The sequence below is a fragment of the Capricornis sumatraensis genome, chromosome 17 (genome assembly GCF_032405125.1).
Source record: "Capricornis sumatraensis isolate serow.1 chromosome 17, serow.2, whole genome shotgun sequence".
In the NCBI taxonomy this organism is placed as follows: domain Eukaryota; kingdom Metazoa; phylum Chordata; class Mammalia; order Artiodactyla; family Bovidae; genus Capricornis; species Capricornis sumatraensis.
Genome location: NC_091085.1, coordinates 8,158,925 through 8,183,206, shown reverse-complemented (window position 1 = coordinate 8,183,206; position 24,282 = coordinate 8,158,925). Strand labels below are relative to the sequence as shown.

The 24,282-nt window shown below is 40.2% G+C and overlaps 1 protein-coding gene across 1 annotated transcript in view; it reads right to left on the bottom strand.

The window, feature by feature from the left end:
* Positions 1 to 15,742: 15,742 nt before the first annotated feature.
* The window catches only part of CPE (carboxypeptidase E), a 150,624-nt gene continuing 142,084 nt past the window's right edge, over positions 15,743 to 24,282 (bottom strand). The window contains exons 7-9 of the mRNA XM_068990156.1: positions 23,099 to 23,198; positions 17,928 to 18,046; positions 15,743 to 15,841 (exon numbers count right to left, since the gene is read on the bottom strand). Coding sequence (XP_068846257.1) covers positions 15,743 to 15,841; positions 17,928 to 18,046; positions 23,099 to 23,198 — 318 coding nt within the window. The remainder of the gene's footprint in view (positions 15,842 to 17,927; positions 18,047 to 23,098; positions 23,199 to 24,282) is intronic.

Here is a 24,282-nt window from a genome sequence, read left to right as displayed (position 1 = left end):
TGCTATAGAGGCTTAGCAACCTCTGCCTTTGATGGAAGGAAGCACTACATAAGTACAGCTAGGAGTTTGCCAGAAAACCTATGAAGCGGTCAACTTGTTCACTGTACCTGCCGCCATGTGCCATTTGATCCAACTCCAAGATCTCCCAAACTACTCCCTTTGAGTCTTGTTGTTTCATGCCCTGATGGACTGATTTTTCTGTATTCCTCCACTTTCTAGATACTCTGATTGCAAGATGCTTTTGCAATTTCTGCCCTATTGGGGATATTCCTGGTAGGATACAATATAGTAAGTGATTAGCAGCATTTTGGCTTACATATGTAGTTATATGTACTTGTGGGGCTTCCCTGATGGCTCAGAGGTTAAAGCGTCTGCCTGAAATGTGGGAGACCCGGGTTCAATCCCTGGGTCAGGAATATCCCCTGGAGAAGGAAATGGCAACCCACTCCAGTACTCTTGCCTGGAGAATCTCATGGAGGTAGGAGCATACTTGTATTATAAGTATCTGAGATCCATTTCTGGCTCTGGTGACTTTGAACAGGTCACTTACCTGGAGTTAGTAAAACTGCAAAGTTCAAGGACATATTCCTCTAGGCTCCCAAGACCTCTGACACCATCTGCAAAGTTAGAGGGGAAAGTCCACAGAAAACCACCCTTACTTTTGACAGCAACTGCAAGTTCAGAGAATTCCCAAACCACCCTCAAGTATGATAGTCAGGAGAAGGACTCAGAAATGAAAGCTGTTATATTCATGATTATGGTTTATTACAAGACAAGGATGCATATTAAAATCAGAAAGTGAATTGATGCAAAGGGCAGAGTCTGGAAGTATTACAAAAGTGAAGTTTCTATCACCCTCATGGCATTGCTCTCCTCTCAGTATCCATGTGTGATGATATACACAGAGTATTGCCAATCAGGGAGGCTCCGGCAAGTCTCCACTTCAGAGTTGTTACTGGGACTCTATTAGTTAGCCAGGATTGATTGATTGATTGATTGCCTTTGTGGCTGAACTCAGCATCCAGGTCAACTAATACTTTGCTCCCCACCCTAAATCACATGGTTTGTCCCTGTGGTATTGGCAACTCCCATGTTAAGACCGTCAGGTGTGTTCAGCCACCACCATAAACAAAGACATTCTACCAGTGTAATATAGAGGCAACTCCCAGAAATCAGGGGCAAAGGTCAGTACTCTCTCTGGGCAAGTCTAATATCTTTACTACACATTACTTAATATCTCTGAGACTCAGTTTTCTCATCTAAATGAGAATAATCATGTTGACCTTATGATTTTTGGGCCTTAATTCATAAAACATGAAACAATTTTCTGGATTCAAAAAGTCCCACTTTAGAGAATCCTTTGAGATTTCTGCTTAATTAGAGTAGTTTCTGTGTCTGGCTCAAATATTTTAAGTAGTTCCTGCCTCCAAACCCTACATTCCAAAGAGTTCTTTGATAATTCTCATTGTACAACATCCTCAAGAGCAGACAGTCTTTATTGTCAGGAGAACTAGTCCACCACAGTAGAAAGCCCACTGGGTCAAGCACTGGTAGAAGAGCTGGCTCCAGCCCTCATCAGCTGTATGATCTAGGGCAAGTCATTTAACTTCTGTAAGCCTCAGGTTTCTCATCTGAAAAATGAAGATATCATGCCTGCAAAGTCTACCTCACAGGTAGATTTCATATATATGTGAAATTGTTTTTAGCAAACTTTATCAAAAGTATGGTCAAGCTCTCAGATACTAGAACTCCATATGTTCCCTCCTTCTTGAACCTCCCTCCCACCTCCCACCCCATCTGACCTCTCTAGGTTGTCACGGAGCACTGGATTTGAGCTCTCTGCATCATACAGCCACCTTCCACTGGCTATCTAATTTTACATGTGGTTTGTGCTTATGTATGTTTCAATACCGCTCTCTCACTTCATTCCGCTGCCTCTCCTCTCCAGCCTCACCCCCGCAGCACCCCAATCGTGTCCACAAGTCTGTTCTCAATGTCTGCCCTGGACTTAGGTCCATCAGGACCATCTTTCTAGATTCCATATATATGCATTAATATATGCATATATATTCCATATATGTGCATAGTATATTAATGCAATAATGTGTTTTTCTCTTTTTGACTTACTTCACTGTATATATCAGTCTCTAGGTTTATCTGCTTCATTAGAACTGAGTCAAATGCATTCCTTTTTATGGCTAAGTAATACTCCATTTTGTATATGTACCACAATTTGTTTATCCATTCATCTGTTGATGGACATTTAGGTTGCTTCCATATCCTAGCTCTTGTAAATAGTGCTGCAGTGAACATTGGGGAACATGTCTTTTTCAGTTATGGTTTTCTCAGAGTATATGCCCAGTAGTGAGACTGCTAAATCATAGTTTTATTCCTAATTTTTAAAGGAATCTCCATGCTATTCTTATAGTGGCCATATCAATTTGCATTCTCACCAATAATTCAAGAGGGTTCCCTTTCCTCCACACCCTCTCCAGTATTTCTGTTTGTAGTTTTTTGGTGTTGGCCATTCTGACAGGTGTGAGATGATACCTCATGGTAGTTTTGATTTGTATTTCTCTAGTAATGAGCAATGAACAGTAATGAGCAGTAAACATTTTTTCACATGTTTATTGGTAACCCATATGTCTTCTTTAAAGAAATGTCTGTTTAGGTATTCTGTCCACTCTTTGATTGGGTTTTTTATTTTTCTAATATTGAGCTGCATGAGCTGCTTGTATATTTTGGAGATTAATCCTTTGCTAGTTGTTTCATTTTTTCATTATTTTCTCCTATTTGGAGGACTGTCTTTTCACTTTATTTAGAGTTTCCTTTCGTGTGTAAAAGCATTTCATTTACTTGGGCCCCATTTGTTTATTTTTGTTTTTATTTCCATTACTCTAGGAGGTGGGTCATAGAGTATGTTTCCCTCTAAGAGTTTTGTAGTTTCTGGTCTTACATTTAGGTCTTTAATCCATTTTGACCTTATTTTTGTGTACAGTGTTAGAAAGTGTTCTAATTTCATTATTTTACACATAGCTGTCCAGTTTTCCCAGCACCACTTATTGAAAAGACTGTCTTTTCTCCATCATATATTATTGCCTCCTTTGTCAAAGAAAAGGTGCCCATACATGTTTCAGTTTATCTCAGGGCTTTCTATCTTGTTCCATTGTTCTATATTTCTATTTCTGGACCAGTACCATACTGTCTTGATGGCTGCAGCTTTGTAGTATAGTCTCAAGTCAGGCAGGTTGATTTCTCCAGCTCCATTCTCCTTTCTCAAGATTGCACAAAGCTTTTTCTGACCCATGGTACAATTTAACTAAAACATACTCAACACCAAAATGTAAAGATTTTAGTAAGCCTTCCATTTTGATCTTCCCTTACTTTCTATAGAGGATTTCCTATTTGTAGGCATATGGGATTATCAAATAAAGAACTTTAATAAATATCTTAATAATAACCATCCTTTCTCCTAGTTAATAAGAGAAGACTGAGCTTCTGGAAGGTGCCAAGTCCACTGCAACTATCACTCAGCAAAGTCTTCTGAGCAGGGCCCAGGGCTTTCTCTGCAAAGCCATGATGCCTGATCTTTCAAGCTCATTTTCCCTAATGTTAAATTAGTTTTGCTACAGTTTCTAATATTTGACAATATGAAAAGAAACTTAATTCTTTAATAAATTTCTGTTTTACTCAGGGACTTTACTTAAGATAGCTGGTCAGTCAGTTCAGTCACTCACATGTCCAACTCTTTGCAACCCCATGGACTGCAGCATGCCAGGCTTCCCTGTCCATGACCAAACGCAGAGCTTGCTCAAACCCATATCAATCAAGTCGATGATGCCATTCAACAATCTCATCCTCTGTCAATCCCTTCTCCTCCTACCTTCAATTTTTCCCAGCATCAGGGTCTTTTCTGGTGAGTCAGTTCTTCTCATCAGGTGGCCATAGTATTGGAGTTTCAGCTTCAGCATCAGTCCTTCCAATGAATATTCAGGACTGATTTCCTTTACGATGGACTGGCTTCATCTCCTTGCAGTCTAAAGGACTCTGAAGAGTCTTCTCCAACATCACAATTCAAAAGAATCAATTAATCTGCACACAGCTTTCTTTATAGTCCGAGTCTCATTCATTAATGACAACTGGAAAAACCATAGTTTGACTAGATGGAACTTTTTTGGAAAAGTCTCTGCTTTTTAGTATGCTCTCTAGGTTGGTCAAAGCTTTTCTTCCAAGGAACAAGTATCTTTTAATTTCGTGGCTGCAGTTACCATCTGTAGTGATTTTGGAGCCCAAAAAAATAAAGTCTGTCAATGTTTCCATTATTTCCAGTCTATTTGCCATGAAGTGATGGGGCCAGATGCCATGATCTTAGTTTTCTGACTGTTGAGTTTTAAGCCAACTTTTTCACTCTCCTCTCTCTCTTTCATCAAGAGGCTCTTTAGTTTCTCTTCACTTTCTGCCGATAGGGTAGTGTCATCTGCATATTTGAAGCTATTGATATTTCTCTCAACAATCTTGATTCTAGTTTTTTCTTCATCCAGCCCCACATTTCACATGATGTACTCTACATGCAATTTAAATAAGCAGGGTGACAAGATACAGACTTCACGTGCTCCTTTCCCAATTTGGAACCAGTCCATTGTTCCATATCCAGTTCTAACTACTGATTCTTGACCTGCATACAGATTTCTCAGGAGGCAAGTAAGGTGGTCTGGTATTCCCTTCTCTCTAAGAATTTTCCACAGCTTGTTATCTATACAGTCAAATGCTTTGGCATAATCAATAAAGCAGAAGTAGATATTTTTCTGGAACTCTCTTGCTTTTCCTATGATGCAATGGATGTTGGCAATTTGATTTTCAGTTCCTCTGTGTTTTATAAATCCATCTTGAACATCACAATGTTTCATGGTACATGTGCTGTTGAAGCCTGCATTGGAGAATTTTGACCATTACTTTGCTAGCATGTGAGATGACTACAATTGTGCGGTAATTTGAACATTCTTTGGCATTGCCCTTCCTTGGGATTGGAAGGAAAACTGACCTTTTCCAGTCCTGTCACCACTGTTGAGTTGTCCAAATTTGCTAGCATATTGACTGCAGCACTTTAACAGCATCATATTTGAGAATTTCTAATAGCGTAACTGGAATTCCATCACCTCCACTAGCTTTGTTTGCAGTGATGCTACCTAAGACCCACTTGACTTCGCATTCCAAGATGTCTGCCTCTAGGATCTGGCTCAGAGTGATCACACCATCGTGGTTACCTGGGTTATGAAGATCTTTTTTGTATAGTTCTTCTGTGTATTCTTACCACCTTTTCTTAATATCTTCTGCCTCTGTTAGGTCCATAACATTTCTGTCCTTTATTGTGCCCATCTATGCATGAAGTGTTCCCTTAGTATCTCTAATTTTCTTGAAGAGATCTCTAGTCTTTCCTATTCTATTGTTTTCCTCTTTCTCTGCACTGATTACTGAGGAAGGCTTTCTTACCTATCCTTGCTATTCTTTGGAACTCTGAATTCAAATGAGTATATCTTTCCTCTTCTCCTTTTCCTTTAGCTTCTCTTCTTTTCTCAGCTATTTGTAAGGCCTCCTCAGACAACCTTTTTGCCTTTTTGTATTTATTTTTCTTCAGGGTGGTCTTGATCCCTGCCTCCTGTACAATGTCACAAACCTCTGTCCAGAGTTTTTCAGGTACTCTGTCTATCAGGTCTAATACCTTGAATCTATTTCTCACTTCCACTGTATAATCATAAGAGATTTTATTTCAGTCATACTGGAATGGTCTAGTGGTTTCCCTTACTTTCTTCAATTTAAGTCTGAATTTTGCAATAAGGAGTTCATGATCTGAGCCACAGTCAACTCCTGGTATTGGTTTTGCTGACTGTGTAGAGCTTCTCCTTCTTTGGCAGCAGAGAATATAATCAATCTGATTTTGGTGTTGGCCATCTGGTGATGTCCATGTGTAGAGTCTTCACTTGTGTTTTTGGAAGAGGGTGTTTGCTATGACCAGGGCATTCTCTTGACAGAATTCTGCTAGCTTTTACCTTGCTTCATTTTGTACTCCAGGGCCAATTTTGCCTGTTTCTCAAGGTATCCTTTGACTTTCTACTTTTGCATTCCGGTCCATTATTATGAAAATGACTTCTTTTGGGGGTGTTAGTTCTAAAACGTCTTGTAGGTCTCCATAAAACCATTCAGCTTTAGCTTCTTGAGCATTACTGGTAAACTTGAATTACTGTGATATTGAATGGTTTGCCTTGGAATTGAACAGAGACCATTCTGTCATTTTTTAGATCGCATCCAAGTACTGCATTTCAGACTCTTTTTGATTAAGAGGGCTATTCCATTTCTTCTATGGAATTCTTGCCCACAGTAGGAGATGTAATGGTCATCTGAATTAAATTTGCCCATTCCAGTCCACTTTTGTTCATTGCTTCCTAAAATATTGATATTCACTCTTGCTAACTCCTGCTTGACCACTTCCAATTTGCCTTGATTCATGGACCTAACATTCCAGGTTCCTATGCAATTTTGCTCTTAACAGCATCGGACTATACTTCCATCACCAGTCGCATCCACAGCTGGTCATTGTTTTTGCTTTGGCTCTATCTCTTCATTTTTTTCTGGAGTTATTTCTCCACTCACTCTTCTCCAGTAGCATATTGGGCACCTACCAACCTGGGGATTTCATCTTTTGGTGTCATATCCTTTTGGCTTTTCATGGGGTTCTCAAGGCAAGAATACTGAAGTGGTTTGCCATTCCCTTCTCCAGTGGACCATGTTTTATCAGAATGCTCCACCATGACCTGTCCATCTTGGGTGGCCCTACACAGCATGGCTCATAGTTTCATTGAGTTAGACAAGGCTGTGGTCCATGTAATCAGCTTGATTAGTTTTCTGTGATTGTGGTTTTCATCTCTCTGCCCTCTGACAGATAAAATAAGAAGCTTATGTAAGCTTCCTGATGGGAGAGACTGACTGTGGGGAAAACGGATTTTTTTTCTGATGTGTGGGGCCTTGTTCAGTAAATCTTTAATCCGATTTTCTGTTGATAGGCGGGACTTTCTTCTCTCCCTGTTGTTTGACCTGAGACCAAACTATGGTGGAGGCAATGAAGAGAATGGCAATCTCCTTCAAAATGTCCCCTACAGGCATGCCACACTCCATGTCCCCAAGCTCTCAGCAGGCCACTGCTTACCCATCACTCTACCAGAGACTCCTATACTCTCACAGACAAATCTGGCTCAGTCTCTTGTGGTGCCACTGCTCCTTTCTCCTGGATCCTGGTGCACACAAGGTTTTGTTTGTGCCCTCCAAGAGTCTGTTTCCCCAGTCCTGTGGAAGTTCTGTAATCAAATCCCACTTGCCTCTAAAGTCAAATTCCCTGGGGGTTCTCAGTCCTTTTGCCAGATCCTCAGGTTGGGAAATCTGTTGTAAGCCATAGAATTTTCTTAACATTGCAAGAAATTCTATTGTATAATTGTTCTGGAGTTTGTGGGTCATCTGCTCAGCAGCTCTGTGGTGGGGTTAGTGACGACTTCCTCCAAGGCTTATGCTGTGTGACCCAGGTAGCTGCACCCTGAGCCCCTGCCCCTGAAGCAGACTATTGCTGACCCATACCTCCACTGGAGACTCAAACACATATCTGGCTCAATCTCTGTGTGGTCTCTGAGTCCTGGTGCTCACAGGTTTGGTTTAAGTCCTCTGAGTGTCTCCAGTGGATATGGGGTTTAATTCTAAATGTGATGTCACCCCTCCTGCCATCTTGCTGGGGCTTCTCCTTTGCCCTTGGATGTGGGGTATTTTTTTGTGTGTTGGGGGGTGGGGATCCAAGATTCTCCTGCCAATGATTGTTCAGCAGTGAGTTGTAATTTTGGAGTTCTCACAGGAGAAGATGAGAGGGAAAGAGAAGATTTCAGATAAGCCAGACACATTCCAAAATTAGGATCTGCACTTCCAAGGTCAGAGTTGGGCTAGGGTATGGCTAGAGGTAGTGGAGAAGGCCCAGGGGATCCTCTTGATGGCAAATTTCCAGAAAGAAAACTGAGGCTGAGGGAGGCCCCTTCCAGATGGAAGGTCCACAGTAATGAGGGGGAAGGAGTGCCTAGGCTGCTTGACCTCAGCCTCTTTCCTGACTAAATGCAGTCATGATGCAGAGAGGGTCAGAGGGACGGGGGGGGGGGGGGGGGGGGTAGGGGGAATGTGGCACAGCAAATGCCAGGGGATAGGGGAGGCAAAAGAGATGGAAAGACATGGGAGAAGGAAAGTTATGGAAAGTCCTGACAGATAAAATATGCCTGAGACAGAGGTGATCAGGAAAACAGAAAAGTAGAAAAGAAATGCAAGAGAAATGGGTAAATGTTTTCTGTTGTGAAAACTCAAAAATAATATCAGGTTTGAAAGTGACTCCAAAGTGGGGAAAAAATGACTTTCTGCTTTTCCATTTCTTCGTTTAGATACACCCTCAAAGAATTTGTCAGTGTCGGCCACATAGCTTAAGGAGGATCGCAGTTTACCCAGACACAAAAAGCTAGAGTCTACGTTATCTCATTCTCTGATGGGTGAAGGGTCATATTCTTAAATTTTTGTGTGTATAGTAAAAGGCAGAAGAGGTAATATGACCAAGTAGACCTTTCACTTACAAAGGACTCAACCAAACTCTAGCACCTAATCCTTTTTCACATCTTCCTGTCAGTTCTGCCTGTTTGCTGCACAGGATCTTGACTGGATCCTGGTGGCTGGATCTTGAGGTGGACACACACAGCTGGTGCTTTCTTACTTTATTTACATACCGTATCATTCTTCATCCTGTTCACAGTGCCAATTGTCTTGCTGTTCACACTGTCCGCACCGTTCACTGAACCCAGGTTAGGCAAGGTGTGAGCTAAGAGCCCGGAAGAAGATACAAGGAGCTGTAGGAACTCAGTCACATTTATTCTCTTCTGGCTGGCATAGCAGCAACAGCAGCAGACATAACATAACACAACCTAACCGCACACAACCTCTCTCCTGGCTGACACGGCAGCCACAACAGTATTCTCTCCTGGTTGATGCAGCAGCCTTAGCAGTAAATACACTATATTCTCTCCTCTCATGGCTGACCCAACAGACACAGCCATGACACAGCAAAAAAAAAAAAATGCCGCCTCTTTCTTGGGTGAAGTTCATATATCCCTACAGCACAAAGCAGCTCATGACCAAGCAAGTACCTCATGGCATCATGTGCAGTACTATGTGATCTCAGCTGTTACATAGTCATTATTTACAAACCGTGGGGCGAGAGAGCCTGAACACACCATCTTGGCTACTTTGAACATATCAAGTACACACATATGTACTTGGCTTTAAAATACCTCCGTATATTTAGTGAACAGGGAAATATATTTTAGGTATGAGAGGGTAACAGGCAAGAAGGCCAGGGGTCTCCAAACGGAGGAAATAGGCTGCAAGTGTCAGACATTTTTATCTCTCTCTTAAGAGGCAGGAGGAAACAAACTAGTGATATATTTTTCCCCCTTCTCAACTTTTCCTCTTTTTCCCCTTCTACAAATTTAAAAGGAGGTTTCTCTTAAAATACTGTGTTGCCATAATAACACCTAGTTCCACCTGAAGTTAACTATTCTCAAACCTTGAGTTAACCTATGTATTCTTCTTATGGAAATGTTTGTCTTAAGCTATGTTAATGTACTATGCATTTACCCCAGACTCTGTCTTCAAGTAGGTTCCCCCTAATGACTCAGAACCTACTTGACAAACCATTATGTTATACTCAGATATTGTTCCCCTAATCTATGTAATCAAAACTATTTGTATGGTAACCTGCTCTTCTACAAGATCCAAGTCACTCGTTTTATGGCCCAGGATGAATCACCTGGTGCCAAGATTATCCCAAAATACATCTTATGGATGAGGGGCCTGGTGCCATTCTGAGTTTTAAGACATCCCTTTCTTTCATTAACAGACTGCTAATGACTATATAACTTACAGCTGAAGACTAGTAGGGGGGTACTCTTTCTGCCCCCTTCTGATGCCTATGTCAGAAGCTTTCTCTATCTCCTTTATACTTTAATAAAACTTTATTCCACAAAAGCTCTGAGTGATCAAGCCTTGTCTCTGGACCTGATTGAATTCTTCTTCTCCAGAGGCCAAGAATCCTGGCATCTTTTCGTGGGTCAGCAACAACCTTTCAGGTTTAAAGTGAAGAATGCTGCACCACCGCTGCTCTAATCTTCTCTGCATGCATGCCAGCATGCTAAGTCGCTTCAGTCATATCTGACTCTTTGCAACCCTGTGGACTGCAACCTGCCAGGCTCCTCTGTCCATGGAATTCTCCAGGCAAGAATACTAGAGTAAGTTGCCATGCCTTTCTCCAGGGACCAGACCCCAAATTCCACAGCCACATTTCACGTCATCAGATGAGCCAGGGCAGCAACTGCACAGAGCCCTCCTGGTCAGGCTCAACGTTTTCCCTCACCATCTTGCTCTTCAAATTTAAAGTTTAAAATAAACACAGAGGAAAAGCTGCAGGTATGTTTCTGGCGTGAAGGATAGCTATGGGCAAATGACTGTGGCCAGTTCCTTGCAGACTGTTTCATTGCAAGGGCAGATGAGAAGGTAACAGGCAGGAAGGCTAGGGGTCCCCAGGTGGAGAAAATAGGCTGCAAGTGTCAAACTTTTTTTCCCTCTCTCTTAAGTGGCAGGAAAAAACAAACTACAAGTGTCAGATTTTTTTTTTTTTTCCTTTGTGCCCAATATGCTACTGGAGATCAGTGGAGAAATAACTCCAGAAAGAATGAAGGGATAGAGCCAAAGCAAAAACAATACCCAGCTGTGGATGTGACTGGTGATAGAAGCAAGGTCCGATGCTGTAAAGAGCAATATTGCATAGAAACCTGGAATGTCAGGTCCATGAATCAAGGCAAATTGGAAGTGGTCAAACAAGAGATGGCAAGAGTGAACGTCAACATTCTAGGAATGAGCGAACTAAAATGGACTGGAATGGGTGGATTTAACTCAGATGACCATTATATCTACTACTGTGGGCAGGAATCCCTCAGAAGAAATGGAGTAGCCATCATGGTCAACAAAAGAGTCCGAAATGCAGTACTTGGATGCAATCTCAAAAACGACAGAATGATCTGTTCGTCTCCAAGGCAAACCATTCAATATCATGATAATCCAAGTCTATGCCCCAACCAGTAACGCTGAAGAAGCTGAAGTTGAACGGTTCCATGAAGACCTAGAAGACCTTTTAGAACTAACACCCAAAAAAGATGTCCTTTTCATTATAAGGGACTGGAATGCAAAAGTAGGAAGTCAAGAAAAACCTGGAGTAACAGGCAAATTTGGCCTTGGAATGCAGAATGAAGCAGGACAAAGACTAACAGAGTTTTGCCAAGAAAATGCACTGGTCATAGCAAACACCCTCTTCCAACAACACAAGAGAAGACTCTACACATGGACATCACCAGATGGTCAACACTGAAATCAGACTGATTATATTCTTTGCAGCCAAAGATGGAGAAGCTCTATAAACTCAGCAAAAACAAGATTTCGACCTGACTGTGGCTCAGATCATGAACTCCTTATTGTAAAATTCAGACTTAAATAGAAGAAAGTAGGGGAAACCACTAGACCATTCAGGTACGACCTAAATCAAATTCCTTATGACTATACAGTGAAAGTGACAAATAGATTCAAGGTATTAGATCTGATAGACAGAGTGCCTGAAGAACTCTGGACAGAGGTTCATGACGTTGTACAGGAGGCAGGAATCAAGAACATCCCCAACAAAAAGAAATGCAAAAGGCAAAATGGTTGTCTGAGGAGGTCTTACAAACTGATATGAAAAGAAGAGAAGTGAAAGGCAAAGGAAAAAAGGAAAGATATACCCATTTGAATGTGGAGTTCCAAAGGAGAGTAAGGAGAGATAAGAAAGCCTTCCTCGGTTATCAATGCAAAGCAACAGAGGAAAACAATAGAATGGGAAAGACTAGAGATCTCTTCAAGAAAATTAGAGATACCAACGGAAATTTTCAAGCAAAGATAGGCACAATAAAGGACAGAAATGGTATGGACTTAACAGAAGCAGAAAATATTGAGAAAAGGTGGCAAGAATACGCAGAACTACACAAAAAGATCTTCATGACCCAGATGATCATGATGGTGTGATCACTTACCTCATCTCACATGCTAGCAGGAGAAGGCAATGGCAACCCACTCCAGTACTCTTTCCTGGAAAATCCCATGGACAAAGGAGCCTGGTAGGCTGCAGTCTATGGGGTCGCTAAGAGCCGGACATGACTGAGTGACTTCTCTTTCACTTTTCACTTTCCTGCATTGGAGAAGGGAATGGTAACCCACTCCAGTGTTCTTGCCTGGAGAATCCCAGGGACGAGGGAGCCTGGTGGGCTGCCATCTCTGGGGTCGCACAGAGTCAGACACGACTGAAGTGACTTAGCAGCAGCAGCAGCACATGCTAGCAAAGTAATGCTCAAAATTCTCCAAGCCAGGCTTCAGCAATACATGAACTGTGAATTTCCACATGTTCAAGCTGGATTTAGAAAAGGTAGAGGAACCAGAGATCAAATTGACATCTATTGGATCGTCAAAAAAAGAAATTTCCAGAAAAACATCTACTCCTTCTTTATTGACTACACCAAAGCCTTTGATTACTTGGATAACAATAAACTGTGGAACATTCTTAAAGAGATGGGAATACCAGACCACCTGACCTGCCTCTTGAGAAATCTGTATGCAGGTCAGGAAGAAACAGTTAGAACTGGACATGGAACAACAGACTGGTTCCAAATAGGAAAAGAAATACGTCAATGCTGTATGTTATCACCCTGCTTATTTAACTTATGTGCAGAGTACATCATGAGAAATGCTGGACTGGATGAATCAAGATTGCTGGGAGAAATATCAATAACCTCAGATATGCAGATGCTGCTGCTGCTAAGTTCCTTCAGTCGTGTCCTACTCTGTGAGACCCCATAGACAGCAGCCCACCAGGCCCCCCTGTCCCTGGGATCCTCCAGGCAAAAATACTGGAATGGGTTGCCATTTCCTTCTCCAATGCATGAAGGTGAAAAGTGAAAGTGAATTTGCTCAGTCATGTCCAAATCCTAGCAACACCATGGACTACAGCCTACCAGGCTCTTCTGTCCATGGGATTTGCCAGGCAAGAGTACTGGAGTGGGTTGCTATTGCCTTCTCCAGATATGCTGATGACACCACTGTTGTGATAGAAAGTGAAGAACTAAAGACCCTCTTGATGAAAGTGAAAGAGGAGAGTGAAAAAGCTGGGTTAAAACTCAACATTCAGAAAACTAAGATCATGACATCTGGTCCCATCACTTCATGGCAAATAGATGGGGAAACAGTGGAAACAGTGATGGACTTTATTGGGGGGGGGCTCCAAAATCACTGCAGATGGTGACTGCAGTCATGAAATTAAAAGACACTTGCTCTTTGGAAGAAAAGTTATGACCAACCTAGACAGCATATTAAAAAGCAGAGTCATTACTTTGCCAACAAAGGTCCATCTAGTCAAAGCTATGGTTTTTCCTGTAGTTATGTATGGATGTGAGAGTTGGACTATAAAGAAAGCTGAGTGCCAAAGAACTGATGCTTTTGAATTGTGGTGTTGGAGAGGATTCTTGAGACTCCCTTGGTCTGCAAAGAGATCCAACCAGTCCATCCATTCAGGAAATCAGTCCTGAATATTCATTGGAAGGACTAATGCTGGAGCTGAAACTCCATTACTTCGGCCACCTGATGTGAACAGCTGACTCATTTGAAAAGATCCTGATGCTGGGAAAGTTTGAGTGTGGGAGGTAAAGGGGATGACAGAGGATGAGATGATTGGATGGCATCACTGACTCACTGGACTGAGTTTGAGTAAACTCTGGGAGTTGGTGATGGACAGGGAGGCCTGGTATGCTACAGTCCATGGGGTTGCAAAGAGTCAGACACGACTGAGAGAGTGAACTGACTGAACTGAACTCATAGTCTAAGTATGGGTTTAACTTGCATTAAGAGGCCATCCCCGAATCTAGTCTAAAGCAAGTTGCTCTGACATTTCTCTTTATCCACACACTAGTCCTTCCTATCACTTTACTCATCACAATGCTTAATTACATGTTCATTTTCGTGTATATGTATTTAAAGTTTATCTCCACACCTGATCCATGGAATCACATTTTGACCACCAAAATAATATACACAGTACATGCAGTGCTTGCACTGTGCTTGGCATACAGCAGTCACTTAACAAATTTAAAATTATAGAAGATGAATCAATGAGAGGCTGCTCTCAAGGGAATACATTTTTTATCACGTGATCAAAACTGTAAACCAAAAATAATAGAGAATTAAATACATATCATAGGGATTTTTTAAAATTTTTATTCATTTAGAATGCAATTCTGGGACAATCTACAACCAAGAAAAACCCTACATTTTGAAGTAGTGTTAGCACACTGAATAATATAACACTATTGTGCCAATGTATACAAGCAAGAAATCAATTTCCACTCTTTTCATAAAACTTCTCACTAAACATTTACATTTTACTCCCATCAAGTAGACTTACCCTGGTGGCTCAGAGGGCAAAGCGTCTGCCTACAGTGCAGAAGACCCGAGTTCAATCCCTGGGTTGGGAAGATCTCCTGGAGAAGGAAATGGCGACCCACTCCAGTACTCCTGCCTGGAGAATCCCATGGACAGAGGAGCCTGGTAGGCTACAGTCCATGGGGTCGCAAAGAGTTGGACACAACTGAACGACTTCACTTTCACTTTCCCAGCAAGAATGTGTTAACAAGATCATACTTCTATAGCTAGACAGCACACTACACAATGATGATTAATACAGGACTGTTTAAGTTTTGCAGTATAGTGCTGACAACTCAACCTGTAGCTGTTGACTTTTCCAATGGCTTCATTATGTGACACTGTCACCAGTTACATTAATTAAAAGGATTCCCTATTTTTTCTTTTTTTTTTTTTTAGCTTTTAGCTTTTATACTGTCAAAGTACCCCTTGTTTACTCTCCCCTTCTATCCATTGCACAGATGCTTTTTCAAATACATTTTCCTTTCTTTTTTAAGGATTTTAAAAAATTTTTACTTTATATTAGAGTATAGCTGATCAACAATCTTGTGATAGTTTCGGGTGTATGGCAAAGGGACTCAATCGTATATATATATATATATATATATATATATATATATATATATATATATATCCATTCTCTCCCAAATATCCCTCCCCTCCAGGCTGCCAGATAACACTAAGCAGAGTTCTCTGTACTATACAGTAGGACCTAGTTGGTTATCCATTTTAAATATAGCAGTGTGTACATGCTGATCCCAGACTCCCTATCTCTTCTTCCCCTATGGCAACCATAAGTGGATTCACTAATTTTTAAAACCTAGAATTACTCAAAAAGTTCTATATTGTAAATAACATATGGAATATTCTATCTAAGCCTAAAATGGCAAAATCACTCAAATCTCTTCTACAGTCCTCTGTATCACATATATAGGAAAATGAATGCCATAGATCAAGTTCTTATATTTTAACCTAAGAGTCTATTTTAAGTAATATCTATTAATATTTAAATGATCAAAAATAAATCAATGTTAAATATTAACTGCACAAAATCTAAAAGAAAATGGCCACATTACATCATACTACATACATTATATAGATTAAAAGCAATTAATTAGAAGCTTTCTTAAAAGTTTAAAGTTTCTGACATCATCTTCCACCATTCCATTAATTCTTCCTTCTCTTCTTCTTTCCTTTCAGAAAATGACTCCAGTTCAAAATCAACCTAAAGGAGAAAATAAGAATATATTATTATCAAATTGATTATGTACTTTTAAAAACTAAAATTTAAAATGAACAGGTTTAAAGTTTATTAGAATAATCTCAATCTAGCCATCTGAATTAAAGTAAACCCTAAAAAATCTCTCATGATAACCAAAAAGATACTTTTAGGGAAAAAGAATATCAAAAGTCATTATGTTTGAAATGTGCTTTGATTTAATAAGGTCTCAAAGATTAAGACATGACTGAAGCAATTTAGCACATGCGCATGCCCAGTATTATTGGAAAGCAGATTATTTATAGGCAGATTTTTTTAAAGGCAGTCTTTCCCCCATAAAAAGATGTAACTTCTTTCAGATCAACCCACCCTCTCCTCCCTCACCGTGTCCAAAAGTCAGTTCTTTATGCCTGTCTCCTTTGCTGCCCTGCAAGTAGGATCATCAGTTCTATCTTTCTAGATTCCACGCTGCTACTGCTAAGTCGCTTCGGTAGTGTCCGACTCTGTGCGACCCCATAGACGGCAGCCCACCAGGCTCTGCCGTCCCTGGGATTCTCCAGGCAAGAACACTGGAGTGGGTTGCCATTTCCTTCTCCAATGCATGAAAGTGAAAAGTGCGAGTGAAGTCACTCAGTCGTGTCCGACTCTTAGTGACTCCATGGACTGCAGTCCACCAGGCTCCTCCGTCCATAGGATTTTCCAGGCAAGAGTAGTGGAGTGGGGTGCTATTGCCTTCTCTGTTCTAGATTTCATATATGTGCATTAGTATATATTGTCTTTCTCTTTTTAACTTACTTCACTCTGTCTATGGCTGATTAATACTGATGTATGGCAGAAACCATCACAATATTGTAAAGTAATTATCCTCTAATTAAAAATAAAAAATTAAAAAAAAAAAAAAACATAGCTTTTACAGGGTTCTGTTTTCCAGAATCTTGCATCTGTGAAAGAACTGATGGAAATACATACACCTCCAAACCACCATGAAGATCAGTAACCCAGGAACTCAATTCGCCTATAGACTGGGCATCCTCATCAGGTCTATGGAGAATTCATACATTTTTCCACAAAGGACTATTTAAAATATGCAAGCTATTTGGGCCCATGAGATAGCCATGCTCCATTCCACATGGAGCTAAGAGCTCTTTGATTCTGCTACTCAAGCCCATGGTTATTTAAGAATGTGACTACTCAAAACCTCTTTGAATTAACACACAGCAGAAAGGCCAAGGGTCAAAATAGTTGAAATCTTTTATAACCTGACTCTGAAGGCACATTTTTCCAGGATTTATTTGTTCAAATTTACCTCCTGATTTTAATACATATCCAGCCTAATAAACACATACAATCAAAACCAAAGGATCACTTGAAAACCCAAGATATTTAGCTTGCAAAACCAAGCATTTATACTCCAAACTTTGGGTATATAACCAAAAATACAATAGATTCTTTTCAAGTAAGGCTTTTAATTGGAAATCCTGTAGGCCATTCCATAGTAATATTTTACAAGGATAATAGTAAAATCATGCTCTATGAGATTTTTGGTCTCATCACCATTACCCTTAGTAGTAAAGTATCAATAAATGTCATCTACTTAAATAAGTATCATTTTTTATAGTTCTTATCATAGAGGACCTGACTTTGCTAATAGTATGTGCTTAATACATGTTTAGTTAGTACCTAAAATTACATTGCAGGCCTAATTTATTTTTCAAAATACTTATAGAGTAAGGTATGATACTAGCTGTTAGGGATAAAAAGATAAATCAAACAGAACATTATTTACATATAAATCATGATCAGCAAATAAAACTAATTTTTTTAAGTTTTATTTAATTTTTTGTGCATCTCTTCAGAAATTGAGAAATGGTAACAGAGTTTCACATTGAGTGGTATTAAATTAAACACTGAGCCTTTGGGCAAGTCACTTAACTTTTCAAGGCCTCAGTTTTCTCATCTTTTAACAGATGGAAAACAGGGTAATAATAACTCTACTTCATAGAGTTATTATGAAAGCTAAATATAATGATTTAAATATGCTTGACCCATGGTAAGTGTTTAATAAATTTTAGCTATTATCATGATCACTTACCCTGACAGCAGGGCTATAAGGAACTGCCACTTTCTTTGCTATTGCCAGATAGCCTGGCGCTGAGGCTGTAAGTTTATAGTTTCCAGGAACGAGCAATCTCCAGTAATCACCATCCTTTGCTGTGGGGAACAGAATATCAAGTCACAGGCACATATGAGAAATTCATAGTTATGCCACCTAAATTCATTTTTTATTCTCTGTCTTTAGATATTTATAGAATTTAATGAAATTCCATTAAAAAGAGTATGACACTCTCTAGAAGGCATCATTTCTTGTAGCAGTTTTACAGATAATAATGTTATTTAATGAATCTTCTAATATAATGAATCATCATATTCACATCAGAAATAACACAGATTAATGGATATTCTCAAGTCCCCAAGCTGCTGGCACCATAATTTGATTCTTGCTGTGAAGATCTGAAGATCTGAGAGTCTAGGTCAGTATCTCACGAAGTGTGACCTGATGGCACCTCTTTGGAAATCCTGAGGGACATGTTAGAATTTAGATTTCAAAAGACAAAACAGCTGGCATGCTTTCTAGGATTGCATTTTCAACCAGCTTTCCAGAGGATTTCTAAGCAGAGTTGTGTTCCTGTACCTCCATCCTCTTTTTGAGCAGCTTAGGTTCCCAGATCCCCTAGTCATCCACTCACATGTCTCCTTCAACTGATGTGCTGTTCCCCGCCTGCTTATATGCTTGGCAAGCCATCAGCACTGGAAAACACCCACCCCTCTACACTCTGCCTGCCTCTGTGGCTGCAAGGGGCTGGGGAAAACACACACCGATGATGAGCTGTCCCCTGTCTACAAACACAAGGCCCTGGTCCTGCCCTGTTTTCCTCCCAAGTCCTTTCACTTTCCTGTTTCTTAGATTAGTGCACATCAATCACCTGAGAGACAGTAAGGAGCAAATTCTAATTCCCTAGATCTGGGATAAGGCCTGAGATTCTGCATTTCTAGCTAGTTCCAGGTGATTGCTGAATTCAGTCTTGGTAGGGGCCACACTGAATAGCAAGGTCCAAGCGGAATTTTCCCTTTTCCTAACACCTGTACTGCATCTTCTTCATCCTCACTCTTAGTTGATGCTTCACATTATATTAATATTTCACTGTGAATATGGAAACCATCAGAAAAAAAATAAACTCCCATCACCATCTCTTCTCCTTTATGAACTCTACATTTCCTTTAACCTAGTGTCGCATTTCTCTTCTTCACTTTACAGCAAAAGTTCTAGAAAGACTTGTCAATACTCTCCATTTCAGGCTCTTTCCTCCTTCTCCACAGTCCACTGAAATAGACTCATCAAGACTCCACACTGCCTCATTCAAATGTGCATCTTTCCTGACACTTCACATTTCATCTCTCCTGAAATACTTTCAGGTTTCCCAGACGAGGCACTACATTTTTTCTCCAGCTTTGACTCCACTGCCCCATTGCTTGTTTCTCCTTACTACCCTATGCTGCCCTTGAAAAACTGCAGTGTCAAGGGAGAAACAAGACGGCAGAGGAGTAGATGGAGGTGGAGTACATCTCTCTTCACGGATACATCAGGAATACACCTTCAGACACAGAAATGCATCTAGAACACCAGCTGAGAGTGGACAGGAGTACCCGACCAGTGGAAAAGAATATAAAGAACCACAAAACTCGGTAGGATGAAGGAACTAGGGGAGAAAACAGGAATGTTAGTAGGACTGGACCTGCCTTTGGTGGGTGGGGGAACTGAAGCAGGGGTCCAATCCCCACATTGGGGCAATTGTCTGAGTCAGAGGAGAAACATTTAAGGCTGAGAGTGAAACCGCTGATCTGTGACAGCCTAAATGGAATGAGAATCAGACAGTCCTTGCCACAGCCATTCATACCCCGGGCAGGAATGCTGGTCTCCTGGAAGGGGCAGCTGCTGGGAGCTGGAGTTTAGGGATTGTGGAGCAATCCCAGGGTAAAGGCTGCTGTTGACTGCAAAGAGATAGATTGAGGGGATGTGAAGGAGGAGATAGTGGTGGGAAATGCCAGTAGAAGAAAGCCAAGCAGCCATGGAAGCAAGGCGATACTGCTGAGTCACATGTACGGAGTGGAGCCATCATCATACCCTCTCTCTCCCTGCATGCCAGGATTGGCAGCTGAACAACAGAGTGGCTGGCCCATCAAATGCCTGACTGCACTGAACTACAGAGTAGGACCCCACACAGGGTACTCCTTTCAGTGACTGATGCGCCAAACTACAGAGTAGGAGCCCACTCAGGTGCCCCTTTAAGTGTCCCATGTGCCGGTCAGGGGGGCCCTTCTATGTGCTTGACACGCCAAACAACAGAGAAGGACCCCAGGCAAAGGAGCCCTCTAAGTGCTCGAATGGGTGGACCTGTGAAGAAAGACTGTCCAAAGAGGCCTTCCGATCACCAGCTACAAGAGGCTCGAAAAAGACTCTGATAGGGCCATATCTCCTGCAGCGGAAGCAGTCTGTGTTCCTGCACACTTGGCGCCGCCGGGGTCCCCGAAACCCAAGCAACTGCACCATGTTCATGCTCAATTCTCACAGGGGAAGAGATGCCACAGGCAAAAAAATAGTCTTGCATTTATGCGCGCAGGGTCACTTCGGTCGTGTCCGACTCTTTGTGACCCTGTAGACTGTGGTCAAAATAGAGAGCCCAGAAAAAAACCTATGCACCTATGGGTACCTTATTTTTGACAAAGGAAGCAAGAATATACAATGGGGCAAAGACAGCCTCTTCAATAAATGGTGCTGGGAAAACTGGACAGCTTCATGTAAAAGAATGAAATTAGAACACTTCCAAACACCATACACAAAGATAAACTCAAAATGGGTTAAAGACCTAAATGTAAGACCAGAAACTATAGAACTCTTAGAGGAAAACATAGGCAGAATACTCAATGACATAAATCAAAGCAAGATCCTCTATGACCCACTTCCTAGAGTAACAGAAATAAAAACAAAAGTAAACAAGTGGGACCTGATTAAACTTAAAAGCTTTTATACAGCAAAGGAAACTATAAGCAAGGTGAAAAGACAACACTCAGAATGGGAGAAAACAATAGCAAGTGAAACAACTGACAAAGGATTAATTTCCAAAATATACAAGCAGCTCATACAACTCAATGCCAGAAAAACAAACAACCCAATCAAAAAGTGGGAAAAAGACCTAAACAGACATTTCTCCAAAGAAGACATACAGATGGCTAACAAACGCATGAAAAGATGCTCAATATTGCTTATTATTAGAGAAATGCAAATCAAAACTACAATGAGATATCACCTCACAAAAAGCCTACAAACAATAAATGCTGGAGAGAGTGTGGAGAAAAGGGAACGCTCTTGTACTTTTGCTGGGAATGTAAATTGATACAGCCACTATGGAAGACGGTATGGAGATGCCTTAAAATAAACTAGGAGTAAAACCACCATATGACCCAGCAATCCCACTTCTAGGCATATGCCCCGAGGAAACCAAAATTGAAAGAGAAACATGTATCTCATCATTCATTGCAGCACTATTTACAATAGCTAGAACATGGAAGCAACCTAGATGTCCATCGACAGATGAATGGATAAAGAAGTTGTGGTACATATACACAATGGAATATTACTCAGTCATAAAAAGGAATGCATTTGAGTCAGTTTTAATGAGGTGGATGAACCTAGAACATATACAGAATGAAGTGAGTTAGAAAAAGAAAGATGAATACCTTATATTAATGCATATATATGGAATCTAGAAAAATGGTACTGAAGAATTTATTTACAGGGCAACAGTGGAGAAACAGACATAGAGAATAGACTTATGGACGTGGGGACAGGGGAGAAGAGGATGAGATGTATGTTAAGAGTAACATAGAACTTACATTACCATATGTAAAATAGTCAATGGGAATTTGCTGTATGGCTCAGGAAACTCAAACAGGGGCTCTGTATCATCCTCGCAGGGTGGGATGGGGAGGGAGGTAGGAGGGAGTTTCAAAAGGGAGGGGATATATGTATTCCTATGGCTGATTCATGTTGAGGTTTGACAGAAAACAGCAAAATTCTGTAAAGCAATTATCCTTCAATAAAAAAATAAATTAATTTTTTTAAAAAAGCTACAGTCCCAGAACCTGCTCCTCAGATTTCATTCCTTTCTACTTATTTATACTGCCAACGTGAGATTTTCCTAAAATTTTCACATCTGGAATGCAGAGAAAATAATGTTTATATGTTACTAAGGTTAACAAAAGCAGTTGCTTGTGGCCATAGGGTGCATGGCCTAGGTCCTTCAAGAAGTCCCGCCCCGGGGGTGAAAGGAGCAAAAATTTGGCACAGGTTCTGGCATATTGGTCCAGAAGGTAGGCTGGCACTTCACCAGGTGTTGATAAGCATTGCTGTTTGAATAAATAAATGGATTTTTAGAAAACAAATATTCAAGATTAAAAAATACAAATTATAAATGTGAGGTTAAATAAGAGTTAAGGACATAGGATGTTTGGGAACTAATTTAAAGGTTAACTAATGCTAAGGTCTTGAAACATGTAGAGTTTATAGCTAAAAAGATAGTGTTGTTTTTGATAAGATACAAACAAATGAGAATTACACTAAAATGAGTTGGAGAGGTGTTTATTAACAGGAGTAGATAGGTTTGCCAGAAAAACACATCATTTCCCCCAAACTAGGAAAATGGAAAGAAGGTTTTAAACCTAGAAATAACTAACATCAACTTCAATCCTGTAAGGTCCTTTTCAGCCTTGGATATATCTGGCTTTATGATACAGATTAAATGAAGAAATGGATGGGACATCCTGGACAACAAAACACAGGCAGTTACCCTCCTTTCTACTCTTCTGCTCCTTCCTGAGTTTCACCAATTAACAGCTCTTTAGAATCTCTTCTTAGGAGAGATCATTAAGAGACAGCATTTTAATTCCAGCTGGTTCATCTTCCTTTGCCTTGACAACTGCAAAGAGTCTCACAGACAGCCCTGCCTCACAGCCCTCCTAAGTAACTGCCTGACTTGTTCCCCAGATAAAAATTTAACTAGATCAAAGCTGGAGAGAGACAATGTAAAGAGACACGAGGTATTTAATTGCTTTGCATAGAACAGTATAAGAATGTAAGTAGGCTAAGAAGTAGCCACGGTCTCATATGCAATACTAGAGCCTCTGATCACAGCAAAGAACACCCACCAGATGTGACATCATGGTCTATTCCTTCCACAGAGATGGTGGCATTAGCAATTGGGTTACCCTGAAGATCTCGGACAAATCCTTTAACTCCTCGGTGTATCTGTGATGGTCAAGAATAACAACAACAACAAAAATTTGTATTAGAAACAACCTAAAAACATGCTTCATATCAAACATCTCCTTATTTTCTAGCAAAATACTGCAGATTCCTATTGTTTAGGAATCAAAACAAGCTCAAAAAGTCACTGAATTTTGTGTACATTCTTTACTCTGCTTTTTCTCAAGTAGACAAATGAGAAGTAACCCCTGGAAAATTGATATCTTATTCTGAGTCAAATAAGACTTTGAAGTACCTTCCAAACCACCAAAACAAACAAACAAACAAAAACCTGTCAATGTGTAAAACAGTTCTGGTCTGAACATATTCCATTGCTTTCTATTTTAAATTTGGTTAATTATGTATACTTTATATGTCATGTATCATTTAACAAGATATCACATTATAGCCCTTCAATACTTGTTCCTTATAGATAAAAGGATATATATACTGTGAATATTTTTGCATTAAACCCACTAATAATATTATTTTGGTTGAAAAATCACTGCATGAAAAGTCAGTGAACTTACTAACTGAAAACTGGGTTTATTAATAAAAAAGATTTTATGTCGAGAACAAGCTATTGAATTAAGTTGCTGTCATCAAAACAACTTTATTTCTAAATGATAATTCAACTAAGTCAACATATATTTGAAGTAAAGGAGGGTCACTTAAGGTCTTTGAGAAAGTACTGCTTCTGGAATATCAAATGATAATCTATCAATCTTGATAATTTAGCAAAACACCATCCATGCTACCCCAGTTGCTCTTCACTCATATGACCCCAGAAAATGAATTTTCTTTTGCTATTGATGATATTTACATATTTTCCTACAGAAAGTAGAATAAATCTCATGTGTCCCTTTCTCATTGGAGAGTAAATATGGCAGTGGTACAATGTTTTATCAAAGAGATACCCTTTGTATACTAATAAAAGTTTTTGAATTTGTTATTTAAAAAAATAAAAATAAAACTCTTTATAACACATAATTCTTTTCTCCAAACGCAATTTACTCGTGATAAAAAAGTGATACAGGGACTTTCTGGGTGGTTCAGTGGCTAAGACTGTGTGCTTTCAATGCAGGAG